Source organism: Scyliorhinus canicula, chromosome 4, assembly GCF_902713615.1.
Source record: "Scyliorhinus canicula chromosome 4, sScyCan1.1, whole genome shotgun sequence".
In the NCBI taxonomy this organism is placed as follows: domain Eukaryota; kingdom Metazoa; phylum Chordata; class Chondrichthyes; order Carcharhiniformes; family Scyliorhinidae; genus Scyliorhinus; species Scyliorhinus canicula.
The window spans coordinates 79170595-79197372 of record NC_052149.1 but is presented as its reverse complement, the minus strand read 5'-3'; the positions used below and the strand labels follow the sequence as shown (position 1 = coordinate 79197372).

Genomic DNA, 26778 nt, shown 5'->3' with positions numbered 1-26778 from the left:
TGCCCTGGTTCATTACCAAGTACTAAATCCAATATGGCCTCCCCTCTGGTCGGACAATCTACATACTGTGTTAGAAAAGCTTCCTGGACACACTGCACAAACACTACCCCATCCAAACTATTTGATCTAAAGAGTTTCCACTCAATGTTTGGGAAGTTGAAGTCACCCATGACTACTACCCTGTGACTTCTGCACCTTTCCAAAATCTGTTTCCCAATCTGTTCCTCCACATCTCTGCTGCTATTGGGGGGCCTATAGAAAACTTCCAACAAGGTGACTGCTCCTTTCCTATTTCTGACTTCAACCCATATTACCTCAGTAGGCAGATCCCCCTCAAACTGCCTTTCTGCAGCTGTTATACCATCTCTAATTAACAATGCCACCCCCCCCCCCCCCCCCCCACCCCCCACCTCTTTTACCATCCTCCCTAATCTTGTTGAAACATCTATAACCAGGGACCTCCAACAACCATTTCTGCCCCTCTTCTATCCAAGTTTCCGTGATGGCCACCACATCGTAGTCCCAAGTACCGATCCATGCCTTAAGTTCACCCACCTTATTCCTAATGCTTCTTGCATTAAAGTATACACACTTCAACCCATCTCCTTGCCTGCAAGTACTCTCCTTTGTCAGTGTTACCTTCCCCACTGCATCACTACGTGCTTTGGCATCCTGAATATCCTTAGTTGCTGGACTACAGATCCGGTTCCCATTCCGCTGCCAAATTAGTTTAAACCCTCCCGAAGAGTACTAGAAAACCTCCCCCCCAGGATATTGGTGCCCCTCTGGTTCAGATGCAACCCGTCCTGCTTGTACAGGTCCCACCTTCCCCAGAATGCGCTCCAATTATCCAAATACCTGAAGCCCTCCGTCCTACACCATTCTTGCAGCCACGTGTTCAACTGCACTCTCTCCCTATTCCTAGCCTCGCTATCACGTGGCACCGGCAACAAACCAGAGATGACAACTCTGTCTGTCCTGGCCTTTAACTTCCAGCCTAACTCCCTAAACTTGTTTATTACCACCACACCCTTTTTCCTACCTACGTCGCTGGTACCAATGTGCACCACGACTTCTGGCTGCTCACCCTCCCCCTTCAGGATCCTGAAGACACGATCCGAGACATCCCTGGCCCTGGCACCCGGGAGGCAACATACCTTTCGGGAGTCTCGCTCGCGACCACTGAATCTCCTATCTATTCCCCTAACCATTGAATCTCCTATTACTATTGCTTTTCTATGCTCCCCCCTTCCCTTCTGAGCCCCAGAGCCAGACTCAGTGCCAGAGACCTGGCCGCTGGGGCCTTCCCCCGGTAGGTCATCCCCCCCCAACAGCATCCAAAACGGTATACTTGTTTTGAAGGGGAACGGCCACGAGGGATCCCTGCACTGTCTGCCTGTTAGTTTTCTTTCCCCTGACTGTAACCCAGCTACTCTTGTCCAGAACCTTTGGTGTGGCTACCTCCCTGTAATTCTTCTCGATAACCCCCTCTGCCTCCCGGATGATCCGAAGTTCATCCAGCTCCAGCTCCAGTTCCTTAACACGGTCTCTGAGGAGCTGGAGTTGGGTGCACTTCCCGCAGGTATAGTCAGCGGGGACACCAGTGGTATCCCTCACCACCCACATCCTACAGGAGGAGCATGCAACTGCCCTAGCCTCCATCCCCTCTTACTTTACAGAATTAGCTGCCCCGTGGACCAACTGGACCTCCGCCTTCCGACTCTGCTTCCAGTCAGCTGTACTCTAAACTCCTGGCTCCCTTCACGCTCTTTGATAAATATAGGAAATGAAATGTAAGAAGCACCTTACTCCCTCAGTCACCAAACTCTCACTGTAGCACTCAAATGCCACAAGCTCAGCACTCCAGTGCAAGCAATGTTAATGTATGCCTACTTGTGACAATAAAGATTATTATTATAAAAACGTCTCCTAGACATTTTTCAGCCTACAACTATGCAATAAAGGTCCCATTTTCCAAAAGAGAGCTGGATTGGAGTATTGTTTTTTTTAAGTCTTTTCATTGGTTTTATGGTAACATTGTAAGGAACATTGTACAGTAATATAGAGATATCTACAGAATGGGTGTACAATAGCAAAGAAAGAAAAACAAACAGACAACTATCGGAACATACACAGGTATTTATACAACGGTAGCATGTGTATAGATACCTCGAGTCTCATGTCATCGGCTACCCCTCCTTGTCAGACTTACTTTGTATGTGCCCCCACTGATATTTAAACATAACCAGGGGGCGTGTTTGGCGCCACCTGGCGTACTTTTGGTGTGGTCGCACCCCTGTATCTCCTCGTCCATGATCCCCTCTGGCTCCTCTGCCTTGCTGGACCTGCATCCTGGTCGGTGCCTCCTCCCTTCCCGCTTCCCGCCTCCCACCCTCCCCCGACCCTCCTGCCCCCACCCGTCATGGAATCTCTCCCTCATGCCTCAATGCAGGCATGGTGTCTTTGTCCGTACACTCGTCATGTACAGTAATTTCACTTATGAGGTGAACACTGGCCAAACACAAACTGTTCCAGTACCTCCATTTGACTCTGTCGAAGGCCTTTTCTGCGTCGAGGAAGACTATCATGTCTGGTGTCTCCTCCCCAAGTGGGCTGATGATCGCGTTCAGCCGTTAGTTGTCTACCCTTGACAAAGCCCATCTGACCCTTTGCGACTATCTCTGGCACGCAACTCTCCGGTCGCCTCACCAGGGCCTTCGATAATTTTTAGGAGCGAGATGGGTCTATATAACCCGTACTCAGTCAGGTCTTTGCCTTTTTTAGGTTCAGCAATATTGAGGCCTGTGCTAAAGTAGATGGCATAGTCCCTCTCGATAGCGAGTCAATAAACATCTCCTGCAGGTGTGGGCCAATGCTGCCGCCAATTTTTTTATAGAAGACGACTGGGAATCAGTCTGGACCGGTACTTTCCATGACTGCATGGAGCTGATGCTCTCCATGACCTCCCTCCGTTCTAGTGGTGCTTACATACCCTGCCACTTTTCCTCTCCCCCACCAACTGTTATGTCCAGCCAGTTAAGGAACCGTCTCATCTTCGAGTCCCCCTCCGGGGGCTCGGAGGTGTACAGCTCTCAGTAGAAAGTCGCAAAAACTACACGGATCTTATCTGACACCATGACTTGTTTGCCGGTCCTATCTTTCACCTGAACAATTTCGGTCTTGGCTGCCTGCTTTCTCACTAGTGAGCCGGCAGGCGGCTGGTTTTGTCTCCATATTCATAAAAGTTCCCCTATCTCTGGTGGAGTTGGTGTACTGCTTTCTCAGTGGCGAGCAGGCCAAACTCCATTGGTAACGTTTTCCTCTCCGCCTGTAGTTTCATGGTCGGTGCCGTGGAGTACCGCCGATCCACCTCCAGTATGGAATCGATCAACTGTTGCTCAGCCGTCCTTTCCTTCCTGTCCATGAGTATCTGAACACTATTATTTTATCCCTTATCAACGCCTTCAGTGTTTCCCAGAATGTGGAGGGCGAGACCTCCCCATTCTGGTTGTAGGATACATATCCATTATGGCTTGTGATAGTCTGTTGCAGAATGCCTTGTTGGCGAGGAAGGCTGTATCCAGCCTTCATGGGGAGTGCTGGGCCTGGCCCATCTTCAACCTCACATCCACATGGTGTGGAGCATGGTCCGAGATTACTATTACCAAGTATTCCACCCCTACTACTTCTGGAAGCAACAGTTTCCCCACTAAGAAGAAATCAATGCGCGAGTATATTTTGTGGAATTCTTCTCCCTCGGGTGGTTGAACTTTCATGGGTCCACTCCCCCCTCCGTAAAGGTGTTCAGTTCCCTTGCCATAGCAGATTGTTTCCCCGATTTGGGGCTGGATTTGTCCATCTGTGGGTCCTGTACGCAGTTGAAGTCCCCCCCCCTCCATGAGTCGGAGGCAGTCTAGGTCAGGGATTTCTGCCATGGTCTATTTGATAAAATCTGCTTTGTCCCGGTTGGGGGCATACATATCCACAAACACCACCGGTATCCCTTCCAGAACACCATTGACCATTATATACCATTCTCCCGGGTCCATCCCCGTGTTCGTCACTGTAAAGGTCGCCTTCTAGCAAGTCCTGTCTTCCACCTTCTCCTTGAGCATTCCCTGCACTGCCACCAACCTTGCCACTTCTGTCTTGAGCGAGGTGATCCAATCACTCTGGTCAGTGGCCGCTTTTTCCAATTCCCGCACAGTCACCTCCTGGGTCATCGATCGCTGCTCCGTTCTCTCTAGCTCCTCCTTGAAGGGGGGCCAAAGCGATTACTATCGCTGAGTTTACGGTCACTATGAGGTCCTGCTGAATGGAGTCACTATGTTTTAGAAGCTTTATGTTCAGGAGTCCTATCTTGTGTAAGGACCTCCATCGACTGCTCTATCGGCAGGTGGGCCGGAATTTGAGTTGGCGGTCCCTCATAGTCCGCCATGAGCTGCTCTACTGCACTCCTTGTGTTTGCAGTCTGGATTTCCTCTCCTGCCACTTGCTGCTCTCACTGTCTTTCCGGTTTCTTGGCTGACTCAAGGGCATTTTCTCAGGTGGTTGTAAATTCAGGGTGGGAACATAGAACATACAATGCAGAAGGAGGCCATTCGGCCCATCGAGTCTGCTCCAACCCACTTAAGCCCCTCACTTCCACCTTATCCTCGTAACCCAATAACCCCTCCTAACTTTTTTGGTCACTAAGGACAATTAATCATGGCCAATCCACCTAACCTGCACGTCTTTGGACTGTGGGAGGAAACCGGAACACCCGGATCACACCCACGCAGACACGGGGAGAACGTGCAGACTCCTCACAGAGAGTGACCCAGCTGGGAATTGAACCTGGGACCCTGGCGCTGTGAAGCCACAGTGTTGTTTTAGGTCTGATTTTCAGGTTAAAATGACCTTATGTTTCTAGGGGAGTGCCACCTTTCATGCGACTGTTCAGCACAACGCTGCCTTAGGAAGTTCAGAGCTATTCTTTCTTGTTCAAATAATCCCTATAGCGCAGAAGGAAGCCATTTGGCCCATCGAATGTGTAACGACCCTGTGAAAGAGCACCCTACCTAGGACCACTCCCCCACACAATCTTCTCACATGATTTTGCACGATTCTGGATCATGCGAGTGCCCACCCATGACATGTAAAATTCTAGCCATAGTGATCAATCTTTAACACTTGTTGAACTGTTTGAGTATTAAGCAATCCCTCTCAATTCTGAAATTTGTAATTTTAAAATAATGTGGTTAAAGCTGATCCTTAAATGAACTTAGCTGGACTAGATTGCTGACGAAGTTTGCAGCAAAACTTCCACTAAACATCCCCCTGTGTCAGTTTTAACCTTTGTACATGGCTGCAGTTGTTTACCTGGTGTTGATGCCAATGAAAATTGTGCAATGAGAATCACGGTTCAGGAAATAAATTGTGGATCCATTAAATCCTCTCCAGATTTCAATATTTTCACAACAAACTACAGCACAATCTTATTTTCTTATCTCAAGATTAAGTAAAAATGCTCTGAAGTGTTCCTGTTGAATAGTTTTTTTAATTCAATTTCTGTTCTGTTGTACAATTGATATTTTGCCCACTTGTCCATTCTTTCATTAAGGGGAGTACGTGAATGAAAGTTGCTGTTATCAATCATACAGTGTGGTACATGGACAATTATTCTTTCATTTAATCATTTAAAAATGACATTCGGATAAACAGAGTAATTTGTTGGCCATTACTCACATCTTCTGACACTCCTTTCGTTCTCCCAGCATGGCGTCACCCATCTCGCCCAAAATTGTAGCTTCCACTTCATAGTGAACAACCAAAGCCTTCTCTGTTGGGTGGACATCTATATTACCCCCTTTCACTTTCCTAAAGGTAAATAAATAGTTATTTACATAACTACAAAACAAGTAATATTCCTAATTGTATGAAAACTATGAGCAGAAACTCAAGATACATCAATGTAGTGATCCACAGCCATAATTTTAAAACCTAGATGTTTCAGACAATGTTCATAACGGAATCCCATGATCATGGAGAAATATTCATCCTAACGGCATATTATGGTTGTTATTGGCTGTTCACATGGAGACAGCAAATGCACTGTTTTACAGTATCTCAGAATCAAAGGACAATTGTCTATTTCAATACGGTGGCATGCAAGTTATAAAAGATGTATTTTTTGTTAAGTGAAACAATGTGTGTCTTGTGCATTTGCCATTTAGAAAGATAGTGCATATTGTACACATCACTGAACAAAGCTTTGGGAGGTTCACTCTACGAATATGGTATATCTCTATATAATTAGAAGGCACATCTCATTTGTAGCTGACTTTACATTCCCACATTATCGAGATTAAATATAAAATAACATCTGCAAGTGATTAATTGGCAATAAACTAACAATTAATAAGCTACAATCAAGAAAAACAAAGCAAGGCAAAACAATAGACAAACAAAGTAAAGAACATAGAAATTAAGTTGTAGGTTTGAAATCAAGAACCAAATGAGCTGGTTTTAATCCAAATGACCAATACATTGACACAACACCAAAGTTCAATAGTCTTGACAAGGTGGATGTGGAAAGGATGTTTCCACTTGTGGGCGAGTCCAGTACAAGGGAGTATGAGACATCTTTTTGGGGCAGATGTAAAGAATGTTTTTCTCAGAGGATTGTACCTCAGAAGGTTGTGGAGGTGGGGTCACTGAATATTTTTAATGCAAAAGGTAAATGCATTCTTGTTAGGCAAGAGAATCAAAGGTCATTGAGGGTAGATGGGAATGTGGAATTCAAAACAAACATGAATGAAATGAAATGAAATGAAAAAATGAAAATCGCTTATTGTCACGAGTAGGCTTCAAATGAAGTTACTGTGAAAAGCCCCGCGTCGCCACATTCCAACGCCTTTTCGGGGAGGCTGGTACATGATCGTATTAAATGGAGGAGCAGGCTCAAAGGGCTAAATGGCTCACTTCTGCTCCTAATTTTTTGTTTGTATGTCATCTGCTCCAAATTCTGCTCAACAGGCCAAGTGGTTTGGATTCCATGGAAACAGGTGGCCCAAGTCAAGACACTCGCTGAGCAACGTGTAAAGTTCTCACAGCTAAAAATCAAGAAAGAGCAGATGGCTAGACATTATCTGCTGAGAGATGTTTCCTCTCATGGAGAAATTTAAAACTGCAGAGTACAGTTACAAATAAGGTGCCTCTCACTTAAGACTCAGATGAAGAAGAATTTCTTCTAATGGTCATTAGTCTTTGCAGTTCTCTTGCCCAGACAGCAGTGGAGGCTGGGTCATTGAACATATTCAAGGTGGAGTTATCCAGAATTTCGATCAACAAAGAAGTCAAAGGTTATAGGTGGCAGGTAGGAAAGTGGAGTTAAATCCATCATGTGGTCTTACTGAGGAGCAGGGCATGCTCAATGGGACAAATGGCCTACCCTTGCACCCATTTCTTAAAATCTTAATCTTATGATCTTGTTATATTTCGGTAAAGTTACCATGGTAATTTATATATTGGGGAGTAGGCAGTTATAAATACTAGGATTTATAAGATTGATTATATTTTGGGACAGTGTCTTTAATTCCAAGTAAAATGGAGTAGTGATCAGTCATGTAATCTGTTCCGAATTCTGCCCAAAAAGCAAGCCATTTGGTTTGGTTACCATGAGAATAAGAGGGGCTAAGTAAAGAGACACTCACACCTGAAAACCAAGGCAAGAGCATGTTATGATCCTCGTGGGGGAACTGTAAACCAAAATGATAAATTTTACTGAACCCAAATGAAGAAATTACCAAGATTTTTGTAGCTTTTATTTTGACATGACTCGGAACCAATACAAATGAAACATGAATTAACAGGCAAATAATACTTAAATAAAAAGTTAATATTAAGTTACTTTTAATTCATTTGCTACAGTACAAGTCTTAAAATTCCACAATTGTGAATTTTTCCACTTAAGGCTACAAATGTGGCTGTATCGGTGAATCAGGTTAAGATTGCCTCAAATTAATTTCACTGAGGAGTCTACAAGTCTGCAGAGTTATAGATTAACAAGATGTTAAAAATGGTAATGCAACTAATTCCCAAACGCATGCAATAAAGGTTGTGTTTACATTACAAATGCTGTACCATTAAGATGCAGGTTTACTGTGTCTGGGGCCTGACTCTCAATAAGAATCCAATATTTGCAATGGTGCAATGGAAAACCACTACAGCGGTAGCTTACATGTAGCTTGAAACATACTTAAATAAAATCAGCTAGTAACCCTACCTGCCTGCTAGTGTATCAGCAAGACTAAACTTCCAACTGCCATTCTGCTAGCACAAAATGATACAAATTAAACCCAATCTAAAGAGATAGGATAAAAGTCTCTGGCTACAGGAGTCCACTGTGAAATAAGTTTGAGAAATCTAAATCCAGTTCCGAATAGATACAGACCTGCTGCCTCTAATTCAATAAAGAATGACAAATGAACATACAGATGAGCTTACGGATGGGTGGTGAGAAACAAGGACAAAATCCCACAATAATGCAGGAGTGCTCATTTGACCTTGCAACTGAAGTGCATTGTTACGGTAAAGAAAAGAAACTGGACTTTGCTTTTAGCTGCTCTATTCCAGACCTGGTAATGCTGAAAGTAGGTGCCGCAAATGGGAAACATTCTATTTCCCCAACATCAACATCCTCCACAATTTGAAAAGCAATGGGGTGTTTGGGGGGGGGGCATTTCTGCTAGGAGACAAAATTGAAAACCGATCAATTTGCGTAGTTATGAGCACATCAAACAAATGGTTATATTGGCAGAAGCCTTCGTTCAGGTATGCAGTCCTTCCTCTTCACAAGGTGCAAAGCCCAAGGAAAACCTTCCTCGCCCACACAAACCTCAAAACTATCCCGTTCAACTTCCTAAAAAAGGACTTTGGAACAAAAATCAGGAGGTTCTGGAATACAAACAAAACCTTTGACATCACCGTTATCTTCAGCATCTGCATTCACCCCACCAAAGACAATGGCAGCACATCCCATCTCTTGAAGTCTGCCTTCATTCCCTCCACCAGCAGCACCAAGTTCAGCTTGTGCAGCTGGGCCCAAATCTGTACCACCTGTATTCCAAGATAGCGAAAGATCTCCCCACCACCCGAAATGGCAATTCCCACAGCCTCCTCTCCAGTCCCCATGCATTAATTGGGAGCACCTCGCTTTTCCTCATTCTCACTTTTCCTCATATTAAGATTTACTTTGATTGATTGATTGATTGATTTATTGGCACATGTACCGAACTACAATGAAAAGTATTTTTCTGTGGCCAAGGGAACGAAAAGCGGCCAAACTTATCCAGAATCCCCATGAACCTATCGAAGCTCTCAATCGGGTCTGAAAAATATAACAGGAGGTCATCTGCATACAAAGAAAGCTGTTGCTCAACCAACGCCTCCCCACCCACCCCCAAAATTCCCCTCTGCATCATTGTAACGGCTCTATTGCTAGGGCAAAGAGCAGTGGGGAGAGCCGTTACAATGGTTCAGAGCGTACAAGCTTAATATGAGGAAAAGCGAGGTGTTCTTAATTAATGCATGGGGACTGGAGAGGAGGCTGTCGGAATTGCTGCCCCTTCATGAACCCAGTCTGGTCTTCTTCTATAATCCCCGGCACACAACGCAAAGCCAGTACCTTCGCCTACAACTTTGCGTCAACATTCAATAACAAAATCGGATGGCACGATACACACTGCTCCAGGTCCTATCCTTCTTTAAAATGAGCGATATAGAGGCTGCAACAGTGTTGGGGGCAGAGCTCCCCTCTCACCATCGTCTCATTATACATCTCCACTAGTAGGGACCCCAGCTCCAACCCAAACTTTTTATTTAAAAAACTCAGCTGGGAATCCATCCGGCCCCAGGACCTTGCCTACCTGCATCCCCCCCATGCCACCCATCACCTCCCTCAACCCAATCATGGACCCCAATCCCTGCACCTCTTCAACCCTCTGGTAAGTCAAAAACCAACCCCATTGATGGAATACTTCACTTCCTCATTGCTAATGCACCTCACACCAGAAAACACCCCCTAAATCGGGTGGGAAATGACCAAGAATGTCTACCTTGAGCGGGAGCCACCAAATGTGCGACCACTCACTCCACCGCAAGTTCCCTGATTAACCCTCAGTTGATCCCTTATGTCTTCATTCATCCACGGAGTCCCACTAATGTTTAGTTTATTCTTTCCCTTAGCTAAATATGTTCTCCTGCACCCAATTTTAAGTATTTTCCATCATTACATCAATGTTTACCGATATAATTATTTTCCTAAGTTCTATTGTCAGCTCCTAATTATCATCTTTTCTCTAATCTGTAACCTTGGATTTTGTCATATTTATGTCCTTCTCCACCATGATATTAATGTTCTTATATTATGGTCACTATTGCCGATATGCTCCTCTACTTTCGCTTCTCCTATCTGCTCCGATTCATTTCCACTGCTAGATCCAACAGCCAATTGTCCCTTTTTGGGTTTTTTTTACATACCGAGTTAGAATGCAGTCCTGTCCATGCCCTTATCACCTATACCCACCTCCTGTGTCAGGGTAGTTCAAATCCTCATGATTATTATTATGTGCTGTTCACTCAATTCTCCAATTTATCTGCATATTTCTTCCTACACCTCCCTTCCACTGTTCGGTGCTCTGCTGATGACACCTTACTTGTATTATTATGGATCCCTTATTATCTTTTATACCAATCCATTCTGTTACGATCTCAGTCAATAAATCTCCAAAATCCTAGTTATTAAAAAAATGAAGCTAAGAGATTTTATGGCTTAAAACAGGAAGAATTTTAACATACAGGAGTCAGACAAAGCATAAATGCTTTTAGGTACCATCTAAACTCTGAAACCGACAATCAATGCAAGTGAAACATAAATAAGTAGGAAAATTGAGGTTGGTAATGAACTAGAAATTAAACTAAATGGCAGATACGAGACAGATCTTACAAATTGGATCAGCAGTCTGCTCAGTATAACAATCATTGAACTCTGTCTTCTGAAGAATTTCAGCTTCTCTTCTTCTCGGATGTAGCCTGATCCCCAGGCAACAGCAGTGCACAACAAACCCGGGTTCCACAGGTACGGACTTCACCAAAAATGGCACGGATCTGCTGAATGGGGCGGCACAGTAGCACGGTGGCTAGCACTGTTGTTTAACAGCTCCAGGTTCCCAGGTTTGATTCCTGGCTTGGATCACAGTCTGCATGGAGTCTGTCCATTCTCCTCATGTCTGCGTGGATTTCCTCCGGGTGTTCCCGTTTCCTCCCACAGTCCAACTATGTGCAGGTTAGGTGAATTGCCCATGACAAATTGCCCTTAGTGTCCAAAAAAGGTTAGGTGGGGTTACTGGGTTACGGGAGTAGGGTGGAGGTGTGGGCTTAAGTAGGGTGCTCTTTCAAAGGCCCGTGCAGACTCAATGGGCCGAATGGCTTCCTTCTGCACTGTAAATTCTATAATTCTGTGAACCTCTCCAACTCTCTTTGGATGGCACAGATCCAGCAATGTGTTCTTTCAGAATCAGAAATTGCTGCAGCCTCTATCCAGTTTTCTTTTCCAATTCCAATTCCAGTCTCATTTTCCTTCAAATCTGGGAGGGTCAATTTCCTTCCTCAGTTTCCCTTCGAACATACAAGTTGCTCACCATGTAGATTAAGCTCACTGCTGGGGAACTAGAAGTGTGTTTCTCACAAACCATAACAGTTTAAGATAATGAGATTATGAGCACACACACTGTTTCATTCACTGACAAAGGCAGGCGGCTTAGTGAAATGGGAGATTTCTGAATCCAAGGATTTTCTTGGATTGGATTTGTTTATTGTCACGTGTACTGAAGTACAGTGAGAAGTATTTTTGATTGACAACCTGCTGAGTCAATCCTCAATGAAGCTGGCTGACAGTGGACTGAGAGGCCAAGTCTGGAATAAGTATCATACAAATGAGAAATGTTGCTTGCTATCTAAGTGACTGTCACTCAGTGACAATTTTTAATAAAGTGACGTCAAATCCATATCAAGGCATAAGGTTTAATAGGAAATTAATAAATCATGATGTGAACAGCATTCTGTTCAGTCAAGGATTGCTAATAAAATAAACCAACGTGAGAGTTCGCAATTAAATTCATCCCACTACTCAGCTAATTTGCCTGCCTTCTGGATGATTGGAGAGAAGCATATGACACGTGTGAGATCACTATAGCTAGGACACAATGATCGTTTTACTGTTGCTGGTCCTGGGGTATGACAAACAAAGAACACTACAGAACAGGAACAAGCCCTTTGGCCTACCAAGCCTGCGTCAATCCAGATGTGTTATTCAGACCTGCTACTTGTTGCCCAAATGATCTGAATCCCTCCATTCCCTGCCCATTCATGTGTCTATCAAGATACTTTATAAAATGTTGATATCGTGCCTGCCTCCACCATCTCCACCGGCAACGCATTCCAGGCACTCACTACAATCTGCGTGAAAAACTTTTCCTGCACATCTCCCCTAAATTTTCCCCCTCTCTCCTTGAACCGGTGCCCCCTTGTAATTGAGTCTTCCATGCTGTCCATACCTCTTGTCATTTTGCAGACCTCAATGCTATCATGTCACTGAATAATGGACAGAAACTGTAAACTATGATAGGTGATGCAAGAACTCCTTATAGAGATACCAGCAACATTGAACCTGAAATAGTTTATATTGAGATCTCAAGTTAGTAACAATCATCTTAAAAAGTTAAGTATACATCAATTGAGCTGAAGTCACAACCTGTTCAAAAAAGTAAAAAGGAATATTTAATGAAATACAAAATCTATGTTGAATTCTGGCGATTTTACCTTCCTTTCCAGTTACCAGACCAGATAAACAGTAGAGAACATCTTGCTCTTCACATGCAACGATCAGGTCCCAGTGACAAAAATCAACCAATATACTTTTTAATGAGTGTTGGGAGAAAGAAAGCACTACAGTTCACAACATCCTTTAATCTGCCAAATATGATAAACCATTATAAATTTTCCATAAAATATTGCACAAAACACTCCCTTTTCAATTGACAAATCAGCTATCCTGTCATAAATATTAACCCCCTAGAAGTAAATTAAATTTTCAAGCAAATCTGTCCCTGAAGAAATCATTATCATTCTTTACATCCAGCAGAACATTTAACTACAATGTTAAATGAGATTATTATCTACTCAGATCAAATCGGTTCTTAATAAAAAAAATATTCTGCCTTTGAACTAGGTTATAACTTTTTTCCATTTCAAGATTTTTCCCAGTACAAGTGAAAGTAAACCCATTCATGGAAAACATTACATATTCAATATGCAAATATTCCTTGTTACTAACTTGATATCTCACTAGAAATTTATTTCTTGGAATATATTAAAACAGTTACAGAAGGTTAAGATGTAACAAATCAAGAAAAATCTTGAACACATCAGCATGAACGAGTTGAATAATCTGCCCAAAATATGCACATTTAACATCACACCTGGTATATACAACATTGTTAACATTAAGATCATTAAAGTTACTTTTGATGTATTACTATAGAGAAAACAAATCTATGTCCTGGCACTTCATAACTACAGGCTCAAAGTTACTGCTTGGCTGCCATAGCTGGCTTTGCATTTTTTTCCCCATTTTGAAGTCAGTCAGTCAGGAAATAAGCCAACACAACCCAAATTCTTTACAACACAATTTTGTGAATATATTATTTAGTTTATCAGGCTGGCAACTCTCTTCAACAGTTTCCATTACAAAGTGATCTTGGCCACACAGTAAAAGTGAAGATGTTTTATTAAAAAATGTTTCAGAACTAATTTATTATTTTATATCCGATGGTATTCCAATAACTTTTACCACTAATCCTCAATTTCCAGAATTTCAAACTCAGCTTTCAGAAACAGTACCTTGGCTTCCCCATTTCTTAAAGCATCTATTTTTTGCATTCTGTTCATGTAATTTATTTCTATAGTTATATAGATACTGAGGGCAACAAAATGAGCAGAGGTGAGCTAGGAAATGTCACTGGGTGCAAAGAGGAGGGATTCAGACACTCAAATTGGAAACAGCAGGAGAAAATAATTCAGAGACCAAAAATGATTTTAAAAACAACTGGGAAAAGATTGGGCCAGGAGTAACAATGGAAGATATAAAAATCGTAAGAGCAAAGAAAATACAAGAGGATAATCCAGAGAAAACAAAGTATCATGGGAATTAATTGGGCACCTCAGTGAAATTGGAGCCATTACTGTGGGAGATGGACAATGCATTTTACCATTTTAGAAAAATAAAACAGTAAATTAGTCAGGCACCAACTAAAAATAGTATTTTAGTTTATATCAATCTGAAGACTAATTTAGAGCTGCGCATGCTTTCTTTTTCATTGCCATCAAAAAAACGAATTTAAATATAATAGCTTTGGCAATGCCCATTCAGGTAGTTTGGTCATAAGTAGGACCTCAAATGCAGTAATCTCAAGATTACTACCAGTGCCACATGCTAGTGAGAGTAAAAACAGGGTACATCATATAAATAACTGACTGGAGAAATGACGCGGGAGGGAGGGATTAATTTTCCTGGGATATTGGAACCGGTTCATAGACCCACTACAGTACAGAAGGCCATTCAGCCCATAGAATCTGCACCAACCCTCTGAAAGGGTACCCTACCTAGGGTCAGTCCCCATCCTATCCCCTAAGCTCAATAACCCCACCTAACCTAATCTTTTGGACACTACGGGACAATTTAGCATGGCCAATTCACCTAACCTGCACATCTTTCTACTGTGGGAGGAAACCTGAGCACCCGGAGGAAAACCACGCAGACACGAGGAGAACATATGAGCTCCACAGACAGTCACCCGAGGCTGGAATTGAACCAGGGTCCCTGGAGCTGGGGAAGGTAGGACTGGTCCAAGCAAGATGGGCTGCATCACTAAACTAGAATGACAGGGGGATGGGAATTCAAACAGGGAGACAGAGGAAGGAGAAACAAGGATAGAAACAAAAGACAGAAACGTAAGAAGCAAAAGTGGAAGGCAGAAAAAATGAGGGCGAAAAACAAATGGGGCCATAATGCAAAATAAAGTTATGGTGAGTAACAACGTTAAAACGACAAGTCAAAAGGCTTTTGCTTAATGCGCAGAGCATTTGTAATAAGGCAAATGAATTAACAGCGCAAATGGATATATTTCTGATATAGTTTCAATTAGAGGCATGGTTGCAGGGTTACCCAGGACGGGAACTGAACATCCGGGGGGTATTCATTATTTAGGAAGGACAGACAAAAAAGGGAAAAGAGGTGAGGTAACATTGTTTGTAAAGGAAAAAATCCACACGATAGCGAGGAAGGATATTGGCTTGGAAAATTATGATGTGGAATCTGTATGGGTGGAGAGAAGGAACACCAAGGGGCTGAAAATGCTGCTGGGGATTGTCTCTGAGCCCCCAAACAGTAGAGATGTAAGGAAAGGTATTACACAGAATAGAAAATCAGAGAAACATGTAATAAGGGTCCAACTGTATAAACATGGGTGACTTTGATTTACATGTAGATTTGACAAACCAAACTAGCAATGGTATAGTGGAATTGTTATTCCTGGAGTGTGTACATGATGGGTTTTTTAGACCAATACATTGACAAACAAACAAGAAAACAGTAAATTCTGGTCTCGGTACAGTGCAAAGAGAAAGAATTAATTAACAATCTCGTTATGCGGGGTCCCTTGGGGAAAAGGGATCATAACATGATAGAATTCTTCATTAAGATGGAGAAGTGGGAGAGGGGGGCTGCGGCTGTTTACCTGGGTGGGGGGGGGTTCTGTTTTGTTTGTGGGGTAATGTAACAAGCCTAGGTTGGCTGGGTTTTCTTTGTTAGGGGTGTGCTTTTTGCAGTTGAGTGGATCGATTACCTGAAGTTCAAAGGGGGGGACGGGTTGTTGGATAGGAGGTCAGGGGAGAACGGGTGGGGGGAGGAGTTGGGAGGGAGGGATTGGGAGAAGGTAGAGTGCTGGGAAGACGGTATCTTTGTTTATGGTTTGTGAGCAGATTTTTTTTGTAGTGGTGAAATCATTACACCGGGGGGGGGGGGGGGCTGATTACTCGCCGATTGTAATATCGGACCATACCCCACACTATGTAGATTATACGTCTGGAGGTCGGCTGAGCCCAGAGCCCCCCATGGAGGTTGGACACAGCACTTTCAGATAAGGGGTTTTGTGAAAGGGTAGCCCCAGCAATCAGGAACTATGTAGGTTTTAACAAGAATAGGGAGGTTTCACCCTCCACGTCCTGGGAAGCATTGAAGGCAGTGGTAGGGGAGAGATAATTTTGTGTAAGGCCCACAGGGATACGGTTCAAAGGGCAGAAAGGCAGAGCTTGGTTGACTCCATTCTGAAGGTGGACTAGTAATATTGCATGGCCCCAATGGCGGAGTTGTTAGCGGAGAGAAAGAGGCTACAGATGGAGTTAGAATTGGAATCGATGGGGAAGGTGGTGCACCAACTTTGTCGCTCGCGAGGTGAGTATGGTGAGAAGGCCAGCCGTTTATTGGATCACCAGTTGAGGCAGCACAGGAGATAGTCCAGGTTAAGGACGAAAGGGGAGGGTTGGTTCCTGCTCCGGATAAGATTGATAGGCTTTCTACCAGGGGTGGTACAAATCTGAGCTTCCGGAGGTGACTTGACGATGGAGCAGTTTCTGGATGGGTTGGACTTCCAAGTAGTGGAGAGGAAGAAGAGACAGACGGTAGAGGCACTGCTGAGTTGGAGGAGATTATGGACTGTATTGGTTCGATTCAGTAGGGGAAGGCCCAGGGGCCGGATAATTTCCCGATGGAATTTTCTAACCAGTTTGCGGCCTTGTTGGCTCCACACTTATAGAATCATAGAATTTACAGTACAGAAGGCCATTCGGCCCATCGAGTCTGCAGCGGCCCTTGGAAAGAGCACCCTACCCAAGGCGACACCTGCACCCAATTCCCGTAACCCAGTAAACCCACTTAACCTTTTTGGACACTAAGGGCAATTTAGCATGGCCAATCCACCTAACCTGCAGATCTTTGGACTATGGGAGGAAACCAGAGCACCCGGAGGAAACCCACGCAGACACGGGGAGAACGTGCAGCACAGACAGTGACCCAAGCTGGGAATCTGGGACTCTGGAGCTGTGAAGCAACAGTGTTAACCACTGTGCTACCATGCTACCCAATTATTAGGGATGTTTAATGACTCTATCTGAGGGGGTGCTGCCAGCCACTTTGCGGAGGCATGGATCTCTTTGATCCCAAAGGACACAGATCCCGTGGAGTGAGTGTCTTACAGGCCTATCTCACCATCGAATACCGTCACAAAAGGTATTAGCTAAGGTGATGGCAATGCATCTGGACAGCTGCTTGCCAGAGTTGATCTCCGAGGACCAGACAGGGTTTGTTTGGGGCCAACAGTTGTTGGCCAACATCAGGAGACTTTTAAATATGGTCCTGTCACCCTACATGGGGAATGTTCCAGAGGCAATCACCTCCATGGATGCAGAGAAGGCATTTGATCAGGTGGACTGGAAGCATTGCTTCGATATTTTGGAGCGATTTGGGCCACCATTTATCTCCTGGATGAGACTGCTGTACAGTTGCTCCACAGCTAGTATCCGGACCAACACAGTGAGTTCAAGGTACTTGCGGTCGTATAGGGGCACAAGGCAGGGATGCCCGTTGTTGTTTACGCTGTTGATTGAGCCATTGGCCATCATGCTTAAATCGTCAGGTGGGTGGAGGGGTATTGGGGGGGCAAAGAACATAGGGTGGTCCCTTTATGCGGACACCTGTTACATATTTCAGATCCTCCCTCCAGTGTGTGGAGGAGAATGGAGCTGTTGAGGAAGTTTGGGTCCTTCTCAGGGTACAAATTAAATGTGTGCAAGGGCGAGATCTTCTTGGTGAATCCCCTGGGGAAGGAGGCAGATTTGGGGAGGCTGCTCTTTACGCTGAACGTGACACGGTTTAGGTATTTAGTGGCCCATGACTAAGCCTTGTTGCATAAATTTAACCTGGCCAGTCTGGTGGAGGGGGTGATGGAAGACTTGAAGAGGTGGAATACCCTCCCGTTGTCCTTGGCGGCGAGAGTGCAGACGGTCAAAATGAACATTCTACCGAGGCTCTATTTGCGTTCCAGTGTCTCCCGATCTTCCTCGCTAAATCTTTTTTCAGTGGGGTTGATAAGGTAATCTCAGCCTTTGTCTGGGTGGGTAAGGCTCCCATGATTCGAAGAGCCTCCTGCAGAGCGAACAGCAATTGGGAGGGCTAGTGCTACCGAATCTGATGTTCTATTACTGGCAGCAAATATTGTGAAAATGCGAGGGTGGATGAGGAAGCCAGGGCAAGGTGGGGGCGGATGGAGACATTTCCTGTGTAGGTTTATGTCTGAGGGTATTGGTTATGGCCCCTCTTCCGTTCTCTCCGGCCAGGTTCTCCAAGAGCCCGGTGGTGGTGACATCTCTAATTTGGAACCAATTTCGGCAACATACTGCGACTAATTTGAGAGAACCACAGGTTTGTACCATCCAGGATGGCTGCAATGTGTAAGATTTGGAAGAGGGAGGGGGTCGATAGGTTCAGGGATTTGTGGAAGGTAGGCTTGCAGGATTGGACGAGATAGCAGAGAAATTTCAACTCCAGAGTGGGGGTTCGTTCAGGTATATGCAGGTGCGAAACTTTGTTCGTAAGGAACTGTCATCATTCTCTCGGCTACCGGGACCTACACTTATGGACAGGATGCTATCTAGAGATGAAACAGGGGAAGGTAGATGTCCGATATCTTCACGGGGAGAGGGTGGGAGGCTTCAGCTCTCTGATAGCCAGGAGGCGAGTCCTGCTTGGATGAAGGTCGTCGGCACCACCTAATCTCGGCATGGTTGGGGTACTTGGCAGAGTTTCTGAGACTGGAAAAGATTAGGTTTGTTATCATAGAATTTACAGTGCAGAAGGAGGCCATTCGGCCCATCGAGTCTGCACCAGCTCTTGGAAAGAGCACCCTACCCAAGGTCAACACCTCCACCCTATCCCCATAACCCAGTAACCCCACCCAACACTAAGGGCAATTTTGGACACTAAGTGCAATTTATCATGGCCAATCCACCTAACCTGCACATCTTTGGACTGTGGGAGGAAACCGGAGCACCCGGAGGAAACCCACATACACGCGGGGAGGATGTGCAGACTCCGCACAGTGCACATCTTTGGGCTGGGAGGAAACCGGAGCACCCGGAGGAAACCCATTATTGGAGGGTCGGAGGAAGGGTTGTATTCCAGATGGAAGCCATTCATCACCTTCTTTAAGGACTTGTTTGCGGTCAACAACTAAGGGTGGGGGGGACAGGGGTGGTGATTAGGCGAGTAGTGGGGGTGTTGGGTCAGAGGGGGGTTAGGGTTATTATTATTTTGTTTATAAACAAATTGTTTGCATTCAGTACAAGGGTAGTGAATCTGTGGAATTCTCTACTGCAGAAGGAGGCCAAGTCACTGAATGCGAATAAAAAAGAGAGATTTTTTAAATTTTAAACACATCAAGGGGTGTGGGGAGAAAGGGAGAAATATATCCTCAAGACCGAATAGCAGAACAGGATCGAAGGGCTGAATGGCCTGCTCTTGTCCCGTTCCTAGTTTCTATGAACTTAAAATATCAGCTTGTACTAGATGGGTCTGATAGGTATTTCTTATTGCTCCTTCAAGGGACATGAACAAAGAAATAAACTGAGGAGCAAATGAAAAGAATATTGAAACATCAAGCTGCAGATCTCAACCACATTTTGCTTCAGTTTGAGGATGAAAAGTAATACCTTTACAAAGCAGAAATCTCACCAACTGTTTCCTCTACTTATAGAATTCAAGTACTATATAGTATTACAAACAATTGTGTACTGGTCAATTCCTTCAATGACCTGAACCATTCTTTAGGCTCCTTTCATATGGCCCATTCCAAACACCCAACATAGAGAGATTAGAAACTCAGTCTGTGATTAATTGAATGGGCAATCCCAAATTTCGTCATCTATTCCAAAACATACTGTACATTGACACCATGTTTCTCCATCTATTCCAGGAAATATTAAAGAAAACAAATGTAATGTATCAAGGTCAGGACCAGAACATTCCACTCAATTATCCAGTTGCTACCCATGGTTACATCTGATTCTTTGTGATCTATTACAACCCTTCTGTACCCCAATTTAAATTTCTCATTTATTCCCAAAGCAGTCCTTCATTTGATTTCCTCGGATTATGTCTCAATTTTTCAAATTTAAGCAACTGTTAACAAGTTGAAAACCAGCTTAGTTCAAGAGTCTAACTTGCAAACAACAAATATCTTGAACATCTATCCAGAACGAGCACATCCAAGGATCATAGAAGAGAGATTAGTCTTCTTTGACTTTGTGTAATGCATCTCCAATTCACAATATCCAGAATTGTTATCAATGGAAATGTTACGAGTGGAATTTATACAATTAAAAATAAAGAACTGCACTACAAGCCTGGCAAGAAATGTGGAGTAATATTTAGCCTGCAGTGAACTACAATAAGATCAAATACATTGTCAAAATGAAAACTCAGTAAGTAAATGTGATGAGTCTGAAATCAAACAAACATGATCAGCAACAACTATTTATATTACAGCTGAAATGATATAAAACATCTCGGGGCATTTTGCTGAGGTGGGAGGAAGGGGGGGGGGGGGGGGGGTCAGATGCGGTTTTCATTTAATATGGGGAGGCGGTGGCATAGTGGTATTGTCACTGGAGTAATAATCCAGAGACCCAGGATGATGATCTGGGGGCCCGGGTTCGAATCCCACCACAGCAGGTGATGGAATAAAACTCAAAAACAATCTGGATCAAGAAAAACCCATCTGGTTTACTAATATCTTTCAGGGAAAGAAATCTGCCATCTTTACCTGGTCTGGCCTACATGTAACTCCAGATCCACAGCACTGTGGTTGACTCTCAACTGTCCCCTCAAGGGCAATTAGGGAAGGGCAATAAATGCTGGCACAGCCTGCAACGCCCATACCCCATGAATGATTTTTTTTTAAATTTAGAATTAAATTTCATGGCAGGGTGATGATAATTGGTGGTATACTTCAAATTTTCCGTCTGTGCAAGCCCTATCTATTGTGACACATAGGGAGCCTCGATAAAAGGACACCTTTTATCTAAACTCTCCCCAGTATAGGCTGGAAAAACATCTTACCCACATAGCTGTGCCTTTGATTTGAAGATCAAATTCATTAGTGAATTCAAAGTCATTTTAGTTAAACTTAAATGTAGTAACTGGAGTAACTGTAACTGTAGTAACTTCATCTGGTCTGTCAGGCTGGGGAAATGCATTAAAGGTATTTCAAATATTTCTATATGTGTCACCTTTCAATGTCCATTATACAAAGTGAGACATTGGTGGTTTCAGTGAGTTCAGCACCTCCAGAAAGTGATGAGTCTTTATTTAATGTAACTGTGTCCAAGTTTGCAGATGACACTAAAATGAGTGGTAAAGCAAAAAGTGCAGAGGATGCTAGAAGTCTGCAGAGGGATTTAGATAGTTTGAGTGAATGGGCTTCGGTCTGGCAGATGGAATACAATGTTGACAAATGTGAGGTTATCTATTTTGGTAGGAATAACAATAAAAGGGATTATTATTTAAATGATAAAATATTAAAATATGCTGCTGTGCAGAAGGTCCTGGGTGTCCTCGTGCATGAGTCGCAAAACGTTGATTTACAGGCACAACAGGTGATTAAGAAGGCAAATGGAGTTTTGTCCTTCATTGCTAGAGGGATGGAGTACAAGACTAGGGAGGTTAAGGTGCAACTGTATAAGGCGTTAGTGAGGCCACACCTGGAGTACTGTGTTCAGTTTTGGTCTCCTTACCTGAGAAAGGATGTACTGGCGCTGGTATGTGCAGAGGAGGTTCACTAGGTTAATCCCAGAGTTGAGGGGGTTGGATTACGAGGAGAGGCTGAGTAGCCAGTCTGTACTCGTTGGAATTTAGAAGGATGCGAGAGGATCTTATAGAAACATATAAAATTATGAAATGAATAGATTGGATGGATGCGGGGTGGTTGTTTCCACTGGAGGGTGAAAGCAGAACTTGGGGGCATAGCCTCAAAATAAGGGGAAGTAGATTTTGAACTGAGCTTAGTAGAACTTCTTCACCCAAAGGGTTGTGAATCTATGGAATTCCCTGCCCAGTGAAGCAGTTGAGGCTCCTTCATTAAGTGTTTTCAAGATAAAGATAGATAGTTTTTTGAAGAATAAAGGAATAAAGGGTTATGGTGTTCGGGCGGGAAAGTGGAGCTGAGTCCACAAAAGACCAGCCATGATCTCATTGAATGGTGGAGCAGGCTCGAAGGGCCAGATGCCTACTCCTGCTCCTAGTTCTTCTGTAACCAGGGTGCTTCTGTGCTAAGGGGTTCCAATCTCAATTGTTGGGGTTTGTTCATCGTGCATTTTCAGGAGTTGGTTACCATTGAGGGGGAGTGAAAACGGGGAGGGGGGTTCAAGGGTGTGGGTGGAATTTTTTTATATATTGTTGGATTTGTTCTTTTTTTTATTTTGCATAGTGAAAATTTGTTGAGTAAAAATATTTTTAAAAAATCAATATAAGCTTGTAAATTTTAAGATATCAGAATGATGTATTAATAGGAGTTATCCTTTTGATTTTGCACAGGTTTTCTTGCACACAGCGTGATCAGTTGTATGGTGAGTCAGCAGCATGATTTGGTTGTGCTGTCATACTTCAGTGCTATTTTGTCTTAAAGCGACAGTAACGCTTAGCTTAATTTTGGAGTTGGTACTGAATCCAGCTGCAGACTGCACATTGAGATTTTCTAGAAGAGTTAATCTTATGTCACTTTGACTTGCACTTCCTGGAATATAAATCCAATGCAATGTCAAATTACAAAAAGAGAACAGGGGATCTGTAGACAACTTCAATTCATTTCAATGTTTGGACAATGAAGAATGCTAACTACACCCATTTTTCAAAATCCTCAGGCACTCCTTCAAATCTACTTTTGACCAAACTTTTAGTCATCTGTCCTGATTTCTCATCCCTCATCAATTTTTGTCTGATGCCAGATTTACCTCGCCGCCACCTCTCTATCTCCCCTCACTGCCCAGTCCCATAATTGTCAGACTACTTTTTCCAACATCCAGTAGTGGATAAACAGAAATTTCCTCCAATTAAATATTGGTAAGAGCATTATATTTGGTCCTCATCACAAACTGCACCCTGACATTCAACTCCATCCGTATCCTTTACAATAGTCTTGAGGCTAAATTAGACCATTTGCATCCACTGTCACATTGACCTCAAGATGAGCTTTTAACCACATACTGGCACCTTCACCAAGATCACCTATTACCATCTACATAGCATAACTTGTCTCTACCTCACCTCAACTCTTCTGCTGAACCCCTCATTCAGGAGTATGCTATTTTCAGACTTGACTATTCTGACATACCCCTGGCCTACCTCCTATATTCTACCCTCTGTAAACTTAAAATCATTCAAAATTCTGCTGTCCATTTCCTGATCTCCCAAATCCCAATCACCCATAATCCCATGCTTGCTGACCTACATTAGTTCTCAGTTGAGCACCACCTCGATTTTCAAATCTCTTCATGACCTGGCTCCTTCCAATCCCCACAATCTCATTCAGCTCTACAACCTTCCAAGGTACCTGTGCTCTAACTCCGATATCTTAAGGATCCCCCCAATGGCCATGCTTTCAGCTGCCTTGGCTCTATGTTCTGGAATTCCCTCCAAAAGCTTGCCACCTCTCTACCTTGTTTTACTTTTTAAACCTTCCTCTGTGAACAATCCTTTTGTCAACTGCCCCAAGGTGTTCCTACATAGCATTGTGTCACATTTTGTTTTATGATGTCTCTGTGGAGTGCCCTGGGACATTTATGTTAAAGATACTACCTGTATAAATAAAATTTGTTGATTATCATTGTGAAGCACATTGGGGCATTTACAATGTTAAAACCATTGTCTAAGGGCAAATTGCTGCTTTTAGACATCCAGTGTTTTACTTTTGAGAGAGGAAGGATCTCTGCACACGTGAAGCAGTCTCAAGGGCAATAGATTTGTCAGCCAGAAATTGCAGATGGGGTTCTGCCTGGTTGAAGTCCAGTTTACAGCTTCCATATTAGATAGTGACTGCAAATGTATCTGCTTTCTCCCTGGATGTGGTTTGGTCCCAGTTCCCTCCTACCAGATATGTTTTCCTTAGCTCTTTCTGAACTAATGTGTTTTAGTTATCACTTCAAAATCTATTCATATGGTTAATTTATTAAAAAACCTGCTGTTACAAGCGTGGCACGGTGGCGCAGTGGTTAACACTGCTGCCTCACACCTCTGACGATCTAGGTTTGATCCTGGCCCTGGGTCACTATCTGTGTGGAGTTTGCACATTCTCCCAATGTCTGCGTGGGCCTCACTCCCACAACTCAAACGATGTGCAGGGTAGGTGGATTGGCCAAGCTAAATTGTCCCTTAATTGGAAAAAAGAATTGGATACTCTAAATTTAAAAAAAGGAAATCCAGCTGTTATTACACTATGCATACACATTTATTGCATGGTGCCTGGTTCTATTTCTCCAAAATAGACTCCTAACCTATTCTCCATTCAGAATTGAAGGCAAATCATTAACCGTTAGGAAACTAGCTCAGCAGAAATAATAATAATCTTCATTCTTGCCACAAGTAGACTTACATTTAACACTGCAATGAAGTTACTGTGAAAATACCCTAGTCGCCATATTCCGGCGCCTATTCAGGTACACTGAAGGAGAATTCAGAATGTCCAATTCACCTAACAGCATGTTTTTAGGGACTGCGGGAGAAAACCGGAGCACCCGGAGGAAACCCACGCTGACATGGGGAGAATGTGCAGACTCCGTACACAAACCTGAGAGATAGAGAGTGGTGATAATGGACAGGTACTGACTTGTGGTGTCCCACAAAAATCTGTGTTCGGGTCTCAACTATATACTGTATTTATGAACAACTTACGATAGGATAGAAAGCCACATAACTAAATTTGCCAAAGACAAACATCGGCACTATTGTAAGCATTGTAGTTGAAAGAATAAAATCAAAAGATATATTAATAGATTAAGTGAATGGACAAAATGGTCCCACTGGTGATCATTTTCCATCATTCTATAACTCTGGAAGAGTTCCAATAAATAGCTAATGTAACGCCACCTTTAAAAACGGGAGGGAGAGAGAAAACAGGGAATTATAGACCAGATGGCCTGACATCGGTGATGGGGAAAATGCTGGAGTCAGTTGTTAAGGATGAAATAACTGACCATTTGAAAAGTGGGGACAGGATCGGTCCAAGTCAGCATGGATTCATTAAAGGGAAATAATGCTTTACAAATATTCTGGAATTTTTTGAGGATGTGACCCGTAAATGGACAAGAGTGAACCAGTAAATGATGTCTATCTGGACTTTCAAAAAGCTTTTGACAATGTCCCACACAAGAGATTACTGAGCAAAATTAAAGTTCATGGTACTGGGGGTAATGTATTGTGGATAGAGAACTAGCTGGCTTACGGGAAGCAGAGAATGGGAATAAATGGGTCCTTTTCAGAGTAACAAGTGGGATACCACAGGGTTCAATGTTGGGACCCCAGCTGTTTACAATATACATTAATGATTTGGACGAAGGAATTGCATGCAATATCTCCAAATTTGCAGACCACACTAAGCTGGGTGGCATTCTGCTGTGAGGAGAATGCAAAGAGGCTGCAGGGTGACTTGGACAGGCTGACTGAGTGGGCAAATACTTGGCAAATGCAATATAATGTGGGCAAACGTGAGGTTATCCACTTTGATGGCAAAAACAGGAAGGCAGATTATCCGAATAGTGGCAGTGAAGGAAAAGAGGAAGTGCAACGAGACCTGGGTTTCATGGTGGCACAATCGTTGAAGGTTGGCATACACGTACAGCAGGCGGTGAGGAAAGTTAATAGCATTCTGGCCTCCTTCACGAGAGGATTTGAGTCTAGAAATAGGGATGTCTTGCTGCAGTTATACAGGATCTTGGTGAGGCCACACCTCGAGTATTGTGTGCAGTTTTCGTCTCCTAGTTTGAGGAAGGACATTCTTGTTATTGAGTGTGTCCAGCGAAGGTTCACCAGACTAATTCCCGGGATGGTAGAACTGACATATGAAGAAAGACTGGACGGCTGGGCTTGTACTCACTGGAGTTTAGAAGAATGAGAGGGATCTCTTAGAAACATATAAAATCCTGATCGGGCTGGACAGGCTAAATGCGGGAAGAATGTTCCCAATGGGGATGACAAGAACTGGGGTCACAGCCTAAGAATAAGGGGTAAGCTATTCAGGACTGATATGAGGAAGAACCTCTTCTCTCAGAGAGTTGTGAGCTTGTGAAATTCTCCATCACAGAAAGGTGCTGAGACCAGTTTGTTGGATGCATTCAAGAGAAATCTGGACCTGGCCCTCGTGGCTAAAAAGATCAAGGGGTATGGAGAGAAAGTGAATGTGGGATACTGAATTTGCATGATCATATTGAATGGTGGTGCAGGCTCAAAGGGCCAAATGCCATACTCCTGCACCTATTTTCTATGATTTCAATGTAGGCAAAAGTGAGGCCACCAATTTTGGACCCAAGAAAGATGGACAAAATTATGTAAAGTCTAAATTATGTAAAGCTAAAAAT

The 26778-nt window shown here is 43.5% G+C and overlaps 1 protein-coding gene across 3 annotated transcripts in view; it reads right to left on the bottom strand.

Moving 5' to 3' along the window:
• Positions 1–26778, bottom strand: part of kifap3a (kinesin-associated protein 3a) — a 301592-nt gene that overhangs the window by 272536 nt on the left and 2278 nt on the right. For 2 of the 3 annotated variants that reach the window (XM_038794573.1, XM_038794572.1), the window contains exon 2: positions 5728–5859. The exons of the other annotated variant lie outside the window; for it this stretch is intronic. In XM_038794573.1, coding sequence (XP_038650501.1) covers positions 5728–5859 — 132 coding nt within the window. The remainder of the gene's footprint in view (positions 1–5727; positions 5860–26778) is intronic. 3 annotated transcript variants of the gene reach the window in all.